Source organism: Misgurnus anguillicaudatus, chromosome 14 (assembly GCF_027580225.2).
Source record: "Misgurnus anguillicaudatus chromosome 14, ASM2758022v2, whole genome shotgun sequence".
Classification (NCBI taxonomy): Eukaryota; Metazoa; Chordata; class Actinopteri; order Cypriniformes; family Cobitidae; genus Misgurnus; species Misgurnus anguillicaudatus.
This window is the reverse complement of record NC_073350.2, coordinates 1,174,392-1,188,811: the sequence shown is the minus strand read 5'-3', so window position 1 is coordinate 1,188,811 and position 14,420 is coordinate 1,174,392. Positions and strand designations below refer to the sequence as shown.

At 39.1% G+C, this 14,420-nt stretch overlaps 1 protein-coding gene and 1 long non-coding RNA gene across 5 annotated transcripts; one reads left to right on the top strand and one right to left on the bottom strand.

Annotated features, from left to right (window-relative positions):
* Window positions 1-451: 451 nt before the first annotated feature.
* LOC129427970 (uncharacterized) lies at window positions 452-6,329 on the top strand. 4 transcript variants are annotated; one of them, XR_008638803.2, is made up of 6 exons: window positions 452-733; window positions 870-950; window positions 1,117-1,170; window positions 2,724-2,810; window positions 5,559-5,646; window positions 5,797-6,328. It is a non-coding gene; the product is annotated as an uncharacterized lncRNA (long non-coding RNA). The 4 variants fall into 4 exon arrangements; XR_008638802.2 differs by having other exon boundaries at window positions 870-1,170; window positions 5,797-6,329; XR_008638801.2 differs by lacking the exon at window positions 452-733 and having other exon boundaries at window positions 743-950; window positions 5,797-6,327.
* Window positions 6,330-8,048: 1,719 nt separating this feature from the next.
* Window positions 8,049-11,292, bottom strand: LOC141369570 (uncharacterized). The gene is made up of 8 exons (XM_073876463.1): window positions 11,102-11,292; window positions 10,742-10,858; window positions 10,554-10,631; window positions 10,424-10,471; window positions 10,226-10,351; window positions 9,971-10,141; window positions 8,858-9,886; window positions 8,049-8,494 (listed from the first exon to the last, which is right to left on the bottom strand). The coding sequence occupies exons 1-7, from the start codon at window positions 11,162-11,164 to the stop codon at window positions 9,092-9,094; spliced, it is 1,398 nt and encodes a 465-aa protein (XP_073732564.1). The 5' UTR covers window positions 11,165-11,292; the 3' UTR covers window positions 8,049-8,494; window positions 8,858-9,091.
* Between the last annotated feature and the right edge of the window lie 3,128 nt (window positions 11,293-14,420).

The following is a 14,420-nucleotide window of genomic DNA, read 5'->3' as shown; positions in this document are numbered from 1 at the left end:
ATTTATTCAGCATTCTCTTCCATGTCTATTGTGTAGGGCATGTGTCTGACTAAAGTCTTGTGACGCAGATGGCGTGTTATCCTCAGATATGTTTGTGAATTTTTTTCACATTTACAGCATTCGTCTCCCTCAGACTGTAAACGAAGCTCGGGTGCACAAAAAAAGCGGGGACGCACCTAATAACACATCAGCCACGTTGTACGTCAGCTGCGTCACTGCAGTCATGTGACTTTAGTCTCGTGCGCGTTCAAAACAGAACCGGAAGAGAAGACAATGCTGAATGATGTCGTAATTTTGTTATTTTTGGACCAAAATGTATTTGCGATGCTTCAACACATTTTAACAGACCCACTGATGTCAAATGGCTACTTTGATGATGTTTTTTTATTACCTCTCTGTTCCTGGACAGTATACTGTGCATAGATTTTCAATGGAGGGTCAGAAAGCTCTGACTAAATCTAAAATATCTTAAACTGTGTTTCGAAGATGAACGGAGGTCTTACCCTCATGTCGTTCCAAACTCGTGAGTCATTAATTACATTATTTTCATTTTTGGGTGAACTCTCCCTTTAATTACATGCTCATACTTGTAATTATGCCTGATAAGAATTTGTAATCTTTGTGTTTAAACATTTTTCGAATTTTAATCCTTGTTTTTAAATGGCCATGACAGTGACAAAAAGGAAGCAGCCTTCTCTAGCCCACCCAAGTTTCCATCAAAGGAGCAAGCCCAGTAAGACATTTTATGTGTATAATGCTGCACTTCTCATACAGCGAATATCAGATGTAGATATCTAAGGTGCAAATCTTATGGTTGATGTGCCTTTTTGATCATCTTTCTGTTGTAACCTTTTTTAATCTTCTTGAAGTGTCAGTAAGAAGAAAGCTGGCTAACCCTCCCACCCCTTGTTTAACTCCTCCAGCCCATCCCACATCATTGTAGAGTGAAGGTAAGTGTACCCTATATAGTAAAATGCATCAGGTCCCTAAATTCAAGCAGACACAATGTACTCCACAGGTCCACAGCACATACCATAGTTTGATGTTCCAGAGATATGATTTTTGAGTTTATATTAGTAGTGTGATCAGTAAACCAAGGTTTTCTGTCTTTCCAAGAGACTGCGGTTAATATTCAGAAAGAGGTGCCGAGAACTGAAGGCTTTCCTGACTGTAAGCCATTTAAAACGCAGACAATGAAAACACTGACACGTGTGTGTAGAAATGTGTGGCAATTACTCAGCCCACTGACATTAGTTTATCTAATTGTGATAAACTTGACTTACTGGGGCCCGTTTCAGAAAGGTGGTTAAGTGAAAACTCTGAGTTTGTTAACCCTGAAATAAGGGAAACTCTGAGTTTTCCGTTTCAAAAAGGGAGGTAGGTTAAACCTGAGACAGCGGGGTAAGTCAAGCCTGTTTCAGAAGGAGAGGTAACTTAAACTCAGAGTCTGTTTCCGGAGTAACATACTCTCTGAACCTAACCTGGTCGGGAGCAGGTTTTATCCTGTAAACTCTGAGTTTCTTGTGGTCTCCTCCCCATTTTTAAAGGAGTAGCGGTGTTTAATCTTGTTAGTTGCTTTAGTACATTCATTCATTGTGCACATTTTTATCATGTACACTGTAAAATATTTTTTAGGTGTCTTTAAGTTATAATTAAATTGCCAGTGCAAACCATTTTAACTTACGACTTTATATTTTTATATATTACACTAAACTTTCAACTAAAAATTTAAAACAGTAAATTGAAATTACCTGTAAAGCTAATATGATATACTTAGGTGCATAGATCGTCGTAGTGATTAAAATGTCATGTACTTTTATAGAGAATCCTGTAGATGATTATGTTGCATTCATTTGTAGGAAGTTAAATTTATGTCGCTGGTGGATTTTGAGACCCCGAGTGTTTTTTTATCATATCCACTTACATTTATGTGAGCAAAATTATTATTTTTTGCAGTCTAAATATCCTTATATGACTAATATCAGTCTTTGTGGTGCTCTTACATCTAAACAGTTGTCTTGGCATTTCTTATAAGTCTGCTTGTCATTATCGCTGGTCTAGTGGGTAGTACTGTGTGCAGTGGTTAGGGCAGACGTAGTGTCAGCGATCGGAGTTCGAATCCCGGCTCGGCGAGTTTCTCTTTTATTTACGACAAACATTTGTAAAGTTCGTAGCCTTTAATGACAAAGTATTATGCTTAATTTCATTTTTAGCTTAGCTGCTGTCATAATTTTTGTCCATGGGATTGCATCTGCATGTAAATGAATATACTAACGTACAGTCCTCAGTATATTTACTTCGGATATTTTAACTGTGATAAAAATTAAATGTACGCATTTACTAGAGTAGCAATTTGCAAAAACAACTCTTTTCTTTAAAATATATGCTCGTAGTTGCATTACACTTGCAGTAACACCTTCGATTTTAGTAGTAAAAATGATTAAGACCTTTTTGTCATATGCTGTTGCCATGGTAAATCGTAATATCTGAGCTCCATTGATGATGGCTTTTCATTGTGGCTGTGCACGTTCTTAACTCAGAGTCAACCTACTCAGAGTCGAGTGAACTAACTCAGATCAGCAGTTCTGTAACCGAAAACTCAGAGTTTACTATCTCAGAGTAAGTCAACTCAGAGTTCAAGTTTAAACTCAGAGTTGGTTGAACCTCCTTATTGAAACGGGCCCCGGTTCACTCCAATAATTTAGTTTTTCTGTATTTTCTAGTGACACCGAATAATAACGAAGGCCTGTGTGCTTTGCAGCAGCCTCCACGTCACACTCTTCCAGGGCTCCGTCAGAGGACTAACGATAGTAAGATATTTTACATGTTATGTATGAATCTGCACTTTTTACTCAGAACATCATACTGAGGTAGTAAAAGAATACATTTCAGAATAATTCAATAGCAAATGAATTAGGGCCAGATTTTAAAATCAAGCTGGATCTGGGCCATTTGTGTTTTTTCCATTTAAGTGATTACATCAGTGAATGAGGACCTTCTTCGTACTGAATGTAAGTTTCCGTTAAATATGTGATGCATAGACCCTTTTACAGCCCACGTGATCAAATAGTTTGTGCGCGCATTTCGGCAACAGAAGTGTTGTTGTTCGCCAGTTGTTCTAACGTGTTGGCAACTCAGAAAGTTTATTAAAACGGTTTCCCAGCATCAAAATGTCTGGTTGTTGCGTTTGGTTGTACTAATATAATATACTAATATACGTATATATGAAGAGTTTGGTTCCAAATAAACGCCATTTTTGAAAAAAATGAGTTGCTGCCAGAATCAGTATTATATCAGGTGAATATTAAAAAGTAAATTCTTAATTTTAAGCAAAATCCATTTGAACCCTTTTTTCCCAAAATGCAATAAACGCCACTCCTCCTTTTCTACAGAATGCCATAAATCCGCTCCACAGTTTGCAGCGCACCATTGCAATGTAAACAAACAAGTACACGGAATACTAGTTTTCCTCATCTACTTTGTACTTCGTGATCAACAAACAAACAAAAACAAAATAATACTTTAATAGCATTGATAAACCTGTGATGGTTTTCTGTGACGGGAAAGAAACGTAAGCCATCAACATCTAATAATTTACGCAAGAGACACTCGGGAGACGGGTGCTTGTTTGCCCGGGCCGACAGCATCAAGTCTCTGTCATGCTAACACATTGACCCCAGCCGATCTTATGAAAAACTTTCCATAATTTTACTCAAAGTCAACGAAAATCGAGCAGGACCAAAACATTTTACAGCTGATCGCTGTGAAACACGTTAAGCGACGACGTCAAGTATAACCGCATCAATGACAGTGTTCTTAATATGACAAAGTAAGTGTTTTGATTAATGCCATTAATGTTTATATTTTTAATTAGTGTATACCACTAGTCAACTAAATGAATAACATGGCAAAGATGATTGCACATTTATAAAGGCTATTGATTCAATAGATTTATTGTCACGGTCCTGTCAGACATCTGTGCTAGATGTAGGTCTGAGTGCATCTGGCAGGACCGTGGCAGTATTATGTTCTGTGTGGGGGCATGTGGAATCACATTGTGTGTGTGGCTTCCACATGTTTCCGGTGTCTTGTTGCTGTCGTGATCTTGCCAGACCTTAGTATAGGTTCAGGTCTATGTTCTGAGGGCAAGGTCAGGGCAGCATTGTGTTTACGTGGGAACACGTGTATTTCACATCATATCTGTGTGACACGTGTTCCCAGTGTTTTGTGGTTGTCATGGTCTTGCCTGACTTTGGTTATTATCCAGAGGGCAAGACCAGGGCAGCATTGTGTTTACGTGGGAACACGTGTGGGTTTCACATCATGTATGTGTGACACGTGTTCCCAGTGTCTTGTCACTTTTACCCTACTCCCTTACATACTCGTGTCTTAAGTGATTAATTATGTTCACCTGTTCCCCATTGATGTGCTGTCCATATATTGCCCTCATGTTCTCTGTGTGGTGTGCGTGCGTTGTTGAAGTTTAGTGTTCCATGTTTCTGAAGTGCTTTATTGTTCCAGTTATTCCCGTGTTTGTGTTCCATCACAGTGTTTTCAGTTATCTTCTGTTTTACCCCCTCGTGGGTGTTTCTGTTATTCCTTTTTGTAAATAAATCATAGTTATATTTTTATACATCTTTGCGTTTGGGTTCGTCTTTTACTTTTCACAATCCGGTGTTAAACCGAACGTGACATTTATAGCATTTTGAATAAAAACTTGTCATGAATTTATTGCATTTTGTGGAAAAAATAATCTGTTTTTATAATAAATCTTTGAAAATCAAGTTATGGATTTGAATTTTTTATGTTTTTATAACCTAAAGATGCTATGTGAAAGTTTGTAACAGAAAATAGTGGTTTTCATCTTGTCACTTTCTTGGTATAGAAAACACGTTTTTAACTAAATTTGTCAAAATGGATTTATTGGGTTTTGGAACCAAACTCTTCATATGTATCTGGCCACTTTATATTTGGCCATCTGCTAACGTCTTCTATCCACTCCACTATAGTAGGCCTACACGGATCTGGTAGCTGTGTTGAAAAAGTTGATAAGTCAACTTTTTAAAATAACTTTCTCTGTCTGTGTTACTTCACTGCTGATTCTTGCCATACTTCCGTTGCCAAACTGCTCGTACATACGTTGCCACGTCACTATTGTGTACACACAGTAAAAGGGTCTATTGGGTCTTTAAACTTGTGGCTGTAAGCGCACTTGAAAAGTTTGAGAGCAAAAAGCCTACATACTGTTTAGCAGTTTCACAATCTAATTTTATCATTTCATAGTGACAACCGTTAATTGGCAGCAGGAAGATGAATATGAAGGGCTGGGCTCTCCTGAACATAAGCTATTTAGCATGCAGATCAAGAACACACTGAGACAGGCACACACACACATAATACACAGCGCACACACAGCACAGTCCTACATAAAATGGGGAATGACAAAAATGACAGAAAAAGTTTTAGAACCACTGCTGTGGGGTCACTTATTTAGCTCTGTTAGTTGGACCTGGGTGATGCTGTTCTTTGTGTAACGGGACTTTTTCTGTATTTCCTAGTGCCACAAGATGATTGGCAGCAAGACACACCCAGTGATGAAGGGATGTGCTCTCCTTAAATCACAGCCTATTCATCAGGTACTCCTGAGTAAGTCCTACAATGTGTTGAAACAACATGATTTTATTTTTTGCAAAATGCTCTGACTTTTCTGAATTGTCTTTTTAGAAACCATGAAGAAATATAGACTTTTGTGCTGTCTTATTTTTTTTCTGTTGCTTTATTATTACATTTTTTTAGGTGCTGTGTTAAGAAATCCTGCCTACAAAGTTCCACTGAGGCTGATATAAAGATGACTGTGAGAAACTGGCTGCGGCTGTCTGAGCAGAGACAGGAATGGGGGCAGCAAAGGCGGGACAAGCAAGCATCTTAAGTGAAATAATTGATTGCACTGATTCTGGAGTATGACTTATTCTGGAGGGAATTTCTTATTTTTGTTGCAGTTTGCTATGGGACAGTTTCAAGGACAGGGATTAGACTAGTTCTAGACTAAAATAAATGTAAGAGCTGTCCAAACTGAAAACAACTTGCATTGACATATCATAAAATACATCAGTGTCTTTTGTGATGCTTCAAAATGCACACAAGTAATGTTTTTATTAAGACATGTTATTAAAACTAGTTATATTTCAGAATTAAACTAAGGCCTAGTCCCGGTTTAGGATAATCCCTGTCCGGGAAACCACCCCAAAGTGTAATTTGTGGAGTGTTAAAATAAATGAAACTGCCTTTGCAAAAACAAAGTAAAAAAATTTTTTCCAGATGCCCTTCTGTTTTGTTATTTCTCCTGGAAAACTCACTGATCCATTTTTTTCTGTTAGACTAACATTTACCAGGTTGTCAGATTGTGTATGAAATACACCCTACACATAACAATCACTTACTTTCAATTTAAACTTTTTTGTCATAAAACCTGGCAACTCAAAAGGAAGCGGCTGCAGAGTGTGCAGCCACGGACGGAGTCTTGCATGCAAGTGGGCTAGTTGCCTACTTCTCAACTAGCTCTTGTCAAATTGTTAGGGAGGAAATTTTATGATTAACACAACATAAACTTTTATTGAGTGTTGATTGTTGTTGATACACAATATGAAACGAGTTAGCCTGCAGGGGTCTCCAACATTGTGAGCAAGGGCTACAACAATATATGGATAAAACAATCTGGAGGGCTACTTTTTTATTTATTCTACTCAAAACTTTTTTGTTTTACTTACTGATTTTATTTTATTTTACTTTTTGATATGTTTTAGTATTGTTTAACATGTTAACATACGTAAACCAAGCAAAGTTAATATAAAACATATGTATGTAATAAATAAATATTACAATTGAGATTAATAGAATGTGCTGGCACCATGGAGACCCCTGGCCTAAACAAATCAATTATATAACGGTGGGATCCTGATGCCTCGCTCCCTTTAACACTGGAACAGCTGCTTTATAAGCATGCTGTGACGTTTACAGCGATGCAGCCGAAAATCAGCTGTGTTCAATGGGAGAGCGTAGCGGATCGCGCCGCATATAGGTCATAATAATTAGGACGGGTTTACGTTGGCTCACGGTCGGCGATCATTCTAATGCCACCATCTTCCCGATATCTTGCCTATTAGCTACCGATCTCCATAAGACATCTCACCGAGGCACTTTATGTCGGGCAAGTACATGCGCCCCAATGTCGGTAAGAGCTAAATTGCTGTCTGGGTTGTAGAACACTGCCGGATTCTTCCTCAGCTCCTCCAGTAAACCAAGCGTTTTTAACCCCTCAACAAACCTATAAAACATGTTACAATGTGTGAATCGCCCTAGGCAAATGACATTTTTCGGACATTAAGACAGGTGAGGCACTTACTGGTCCAGGGCAGTCGCCAATCTTCCATTGACAAAGAAGTCTGCAGCTGACTGGACAAGGGAGTCCTTCTCCTTCAGGCTGGACACATGTCTTAAGGCACCTATAATGCTGAGACTATTTGCAGCCTTTGCAATTGCACTGTTCGCCACTCGGACCGTTGTTGTTTCCTTTATCTAAATAGAAAGACAAAAAGAAAAAAGCAACAGTCAGTCAGTGAGAGAGTCCAAAATTGGCTTTTAAAGATACCTTCGCTATATAAATTAGATGTTTAAGCAATATAGCACTCGTGTTCATAAGAAATAGAAATGAGATTAGTTAATAGAAAATATGGCCGTGTCTCAGTACTGTATATTCAATGTAGGGATGTCCCGATCCGATCACGTGATCGGAAATCGGCCCCGATCACGTGGTTTCAGACTCGATCGGAATCGGACGTTACCTCCCGATCAGGACTCGGATTCATATGCAGGGTTTAAAATCCGGCATCAAGGTCTCGCTCTGCTCCGCGCCAGTGTACGCGCTGCTGCGTGTGAACTGACGAGAAGAGAATAGGCTTGTTCAACTTCATGCGGCGCCACAAGAACCGGCAGCCGGATGACGTCAGAGTTTCGCGAGAGCGATTTAAAAGCAAACTATATATATTCTCATTATTTTTTAACAAATCTAAAGTTATGCGCTGGCACAGAGTTAGACCCTTTTGACTCCACACAGAAACAGCAACGCGTGCGGCATGACATAAGGAACATCCTGGATCTGTTTTTTCGCTCTTCTTTATTTTTTTTATGTATTATAGAAGTATCGGATCGGGACTTGGTATCCGCAGATACTCAAAATCAAATGACTCGGACTCGAGGGCAAAAAAACCTGATCGGGACATCCCTAATTCAATGTATAACACCTTTCTCCTGCTTACTTTTATTAACTGTTCCCTGAAAGTATGGTCACCAACTTCATCCACCGTGGCCGGGTGTGTTGGTATGCCACAGATTTGATGAAAAAGCCTTTCAGAAAAGAAATGTGGACCGATTCCTCCATGGACCACACACACAGCAATCATTTTTGCCACCCACATGTAAAGTTTAGTCTGCAAAGCTAAAATGAAAGAAAGAACAGTAAAATCTTGCTCTGCTGTAATGCTTGCTAAATTTAATACCTTAAAATGCTATGATTAATATTAGTGCTACTACAAATAACTTTATTGCACATTTCAAAACATGTAAAATGGCGTTTCAGTACATTAAAGAAACGAAGAATCATGGAAAAATAACTAAAATAAAAGACGATAGAGACAATAAACACATAATGAAACCTGCCCAACACATAAAAAACAAACATAAACAATAAATCAGACAGGAGAAATAAGTGAGCAATCATTTTTAAATGGGTTTCAGTGTATACATTTCTAGAATTATGCCAGTTGAAAGAGGACAGTCCTAAGAATTTGGCCTTCCCTACCTCGAGTATCAAGAGACAACTGCCGGTCTTTCTCATGTACCTCAAAGATAATTGACTGGTGGACAGCCCTTATCAACAGTCTTAAGTACTCTCTTGTTGGGCCACCTTCGTTAACCGCCCCTTCATCATTGTCATCTTTATCCACAAACACAACATCCAATTTTGCTTCAGGGTTAAAGAACTTGCGCTTGAATGCCCGCAGACTACACAGTAAAACATTATCCCTGCACACATTTATTGGTTGCTTGTTGGACAGAAGCTTCTATCAACTTTGCTGACCATTTTTTTCAATATGATCTGTAGATCAATCCCTGACACCATCTCTTGTTCATCAAGAATGATTGGTTCTTGGGCAGATGGAGAGAGTGATGGTTCATCATAAAGAGTCAAGATTTCTTCTGGTTGTGAGAACAGAGTGAGCGGTGGCTGGTTCGAGGGCTCAGGCAGCAGCGAGCGGGTGGAGGGCTCAGGCAGCGGTGGCTGGAAAGAGAGCACAGAGAGACTTGGCTGGGTGGAGGGCTCAGGCAGCAGCGAGCGGGTGGAGGGCTCAGGCAGCGGTGGCTGAAATGAGCGAACAGAGAGACTTGGCTGTGTGGAGGGCTCTGGCAGCAGCGAGCGGGTGGAGGGCTCAGGCAGCGGTGGCTGGAAAGAGAGCACAGAGAGACTTGGCTGGGTGGAGGGCTCAGGCAGCAGCGAGAGGGTGGAGGGCTCAGGCAGCGGTGGCTGGAAGGAGAGCACAGAGAGACTTGGCTGGGTGGAGGGCTCAGGCAACGGTGGCTGGAAGGAGAGCACAGAGAGACTTGGGTGGGTGGAGGGCTCAGGCAGCAGCGAGCGGGTGGAGGGCTCAGGCAGCAGCGGCTGGAAAGAGAGCACAGAGAGACTTGGCTGGGTGGACGGCTCAGGCAGCAGCGAGCGGGTGGAGGGCTCAGAGAGACTTGGCTGGGTGGAGGTCTCAGACAGTGATGACTGACCATGAGATGTGTGGTGCAGGGCATAAGCTCCATCATTTTGTTGATCCGAGAGAATGTTCTGAAGACAAAAATGCACAATACAGGAGTTTGCACAAACCAAACCAAAACATTTGAGTCAGGAAATAAAATGCAACACATTTACCTGTACATCCGTATTTGAAAACCAAAGCACATATAGAGTTGTGGATGCTTTTATGCCATGATCCATTATTGACCCGGAGGAACTGCTCTTCACTGATCTTGATGATGCCGCTTCTTGCACCACAAAGATTTCACTGGCAATATCATCTTGTCCCACAAAGTCAAACAAGATCTAAAATGTGAAAGTGTCAAGTTTTACAACCCACTGAACCACTGAGAAGACATTTGATATTTCCTCAAGCTGAACACACATCACCTGGATTGGCTCCGACAAACTGAATTTCCTCATATTGATGTGTCCATTTCGATATTTAAATTTGATCAATACCCCTTCTGAGGGTTCCTCACATGCAGACATTCGCTGACGTCTTGCCTGAATAGCCTGAAAAGTGATCTCTCATTTAAAATAAAAACTTCAGCTAGTTTATCAAATTAATTTAATACAAACTCAAACCTTTTGACGCCTTTCCTCACAGGCCTGATAGACTAGTTTCTTCCTCTCCTATTAAAAGACCACATTAAAAGTAAGTATGCATTCTGTAAGAGAATGTAAATCATACATAAATAGAATTTGGAAGTAATACCTTCTCCTGATCGACCAACAAACTTGTATTATACTCCTGGTCTTGCTGGGCACGTATTGCTCGCCATTCTTGAAGAGCCTAAAGTAAAGCATTTAAAAAAAGGCATCCCTCACAAATCACCATTAAATAGTGTTTATTAATTTTATGCCTGTTTAAACCTTATTCTATACAGTGTCAACATTGGTTACCTGATTTGCAACCACACTTTGAGCTTGGGAACTCTCAGCCACAGTCTCATCTTGTACTGGAGCAATTGAGAGTGGTGGGAATGAATTCATGGATACGGCAGAAGATGTGAATGCCACCTGGTAGTACACAGAAAATCCAAATGATTTCTCCTTCAGCAAGAGAACACACACTCATGGTGAAAACAAAATACATCATTAGAAAATATCCGTAGGTAGAAAACGAAGATAACTGTTCAGACATCACGCAGTATAAACAGATACACAAAAAACATGGTTTATATTTGTATTTGCCACTCATTACTACAAAGTGCATAGTGGACATAACAAAAAGCATAGATGTGCAATCATTTTAATATGGACCTGATCTGAAACCACTTGTGAGGTCTGATCTACTGCTGGAGCAGCGAGTGAATTCTGGGACATGGCAGAGGGTGGTGATGTTACCTGAGGGTAGAGAGGGTAACTTCATTTATAGGCATAGACATTACAGAGAACACAATATGATTGTAGTACGATATAAATCCCCGTGTATAATTCCATACCTGCAAGACGTAAAGCCTGTTTTTGCCAACAACTGCTTTTAGTTCCTTCACAGAACTAACTTGCAATTTCTGGATCTTGCGTCCTTTGCCTGTCCTTGCCAATTCAAAGCCTACCAAATTTAAACTGATGCGAGGGTAGCTTTGGCAAACAAAGTTGTTCAATTCGGCTAAACTCCAGTTTAACCCAATCTTTGAGTTTGTGCGTCCGGCCTCCGTTGACTCATGCACAGGTTTTCCTAAAAATGGAAATGTAAACATCAGTAGCCTATAATTGGTTCCTAGTCACAAAGTAACATTCATTAGTTGCTACAAGATCTTTCAGCACTCATATTTGCAGACATAATCGTAGTGTTGCCAAAAGTGTATGTGTTGCGGGAGTGTATTCCAGAAAGCAGGGTTAATTTACCATCAGATTAACCCTAAACTTTAGGTTGATCAACCCAAAACTTGCTTACTCAGGGTATGTCGGTTCCAAAACACAGTTTAAGAGTTAGTTCAATCAACCTGCTGAAAGTAACCCAGAGTTAATGCACGCTCATGGTAACAACAAAGGCATTGGCAATGGATCACAGATTTCACGAGTCACCATTTGAAAGGTCAGAGAACTTACAAGTTTTTAAATGAGAAATAACATTATAAACCAATACTTTCTGGCAAAATCAACGTTTTATAACGTTATACAAGTGCGTGATTACAAAACAAATAAAATTAATTAAATAATTAATTGTAATATTATGCTAAATATATGGTTCCATGCCCGCTGCACGCTCAGCATATGTACACGCATGCGCAGATATCCTCCGGAGCCTCGTTTTATTAACTAAAATGAACTTACCCTGCAACATAACCTGGTCCGGAGCAGGTTATCTTCAGAGAGTCAGTTAATATGGTTACTTACATAACCTGAAAGTTACCTCCGTTTTTGGAATGGAAAGCAGAGCTTATCCGCTTGCTTACTCCTAAACTTACCCGGGTAAGTCACATAACCTGCTTTCTGGAATACACCCTTGTATGACTACCACTGTTAACCTAAGATAATTTATGTTTCTACTAAGTTTACAGCTTTGAAACTAAACAAACCCTACACTCCTAAGAAAACTGCGTGTGACAGAAGATAGAGCCTGGTTTTAGTCACAAGGCCATCACACATTTGACCATATGTGAAAGAACATTAACATGCAATATATGGTGTAGCTTAGCGTCTGAAAGCACCACCCAGATCCTCAAAGGAACCATAACCACCATTGACTAACTTTAGATAACTGATGCAAAGGATTAATTGGGAGGTATTCCTGGACACTTTCAAGTGATGCCTTGGCATGAGAAAGGGTTGCATAGGTGTAACTATTAACTACATGGAAACTGTTATGGAAATGCATCAAAGAGTTAACTGCTCTGCAATATTTTTTTTTTAAATAAGTGCTAATGTATTAACAGTCAAATGTTGCCCAATATAGAGACAGTATAACAAACCCGACCATACAGGCTCAAGCTAACGTAAAATTCAAAGCAGCTCATTTTCCTTGCAAGAAGGTTAGATAATAAGGTTTAAAAGTAAATAACACTCAATTCTTGTCTGGTTCATTATCCCATTTACCTAATCCATGTTTAGACAGTTCCTCAAGTTCTATTGTGGGGGGCAGAAAACCATTATCTGGCCCTGATAGTGTTGGACTTTAAGGCGTCCATTGCATGTTCATAATTAGAGGAAAGACATGGTATTAAAAAATAAGCTATTTATTGATCAGATATGAAAAAGTTTTACAGCGCGCTGGGTCATCTCAAGCAATGAACAACCAGCTCAAAAAGTAACATGCATATTTATAAAATATATGACGTCGATCTTTCTTCTTAGAATCTCCACCCACAAAGGCTGCTTTTCCTCCTTGATCTGACTCCATCACACACCCAGTTTCAGCCTGTGGGGGTATATACCACACAAACATACAGAACACCTTGTGCCCTAGAGCATTTCATCCTTATATGGCAATGTCTTATTACAGGACAATCTTCTACATTATTCATGGGCACAAAGGCATAATCATTTATATATTTTAATACATTAATGGTCATGACAACATTTAATTTTATAAATCCAAACACTTCTATATGTAATAATCTGGAAATTAATGATTATTAGTGAATTAATATCAAAAGCATGTATTTCTTTTGTCTGTGTGTTTTCTCCTTCAAGCGTTGTTCTTATTTTGGCTATCACCAGCAGCTGCAAGGTCGGTCCTACGTTCAACCGAAACCACGACCTTGCAGCCTTTACACACACACACAGACAACTCTCATATTTTCAGCACAGGAATCAATTTTGTAAAGGCACACATAAGCTGAATTTTAATGATATGATTAGTAGAATACATTTAAACAACATCAAATTCCACAATAGGAGGAAAAGTTTTGTTTGCCAAATAGGGTTTTCCCTGCGGCCACCAGATCCTCCTGTAAACACAAATGCATAAATTTCAGCAGTAATTCTTGGCTAAAATGTTCCCATGTGGGGAGAGGTTTCATGCTTAATTACTGTAGGTTATTGGTGACATAAGATTTATGAGAGAGAGAGAGAGAGAGAGAGAGAGAGAGAGAGAGAGAGAGAGAGAGAGATATTCACACTTATACAACTTAATAAAGATGCTGACATACATGGTATCTTGCAATGGAAGTGCAATAACACTAACCTTAATCAAACACAATTTTTCTCATAATATTGTTCCACGTGATATGAGCGGCCCAGAAATAATTTTTCTTCCTTATTGTTTTAATAAAGGACATTGTTTTTTTGTTTAAGACTTTGTTAACAATAGGAGAGAGTTATCCTTATTCTTTTAAGAAACTTTATAACTGATAGTAAAAGTTCAATTATTAAGGTTTATGGGAAATGGTTTGCACTTTTCCCTAAATATCACATTTCATTACGTATGGACAGTGCCAAACAAATTTCACAATAAATTAAGTCTATTTAAAAATTATTCATCATCATTACCCTTGTAATAAATATTTAAGTAAATTTTACTATAATATTTCCCCACTATGCTCTTTTTTGCCAAGAGGAGGAAGAACCTATTTTACACTTATTCTACTTCTGTTCTTATTCTGTTCTTAACAACTGTGGCTTCACATTTCAGCTT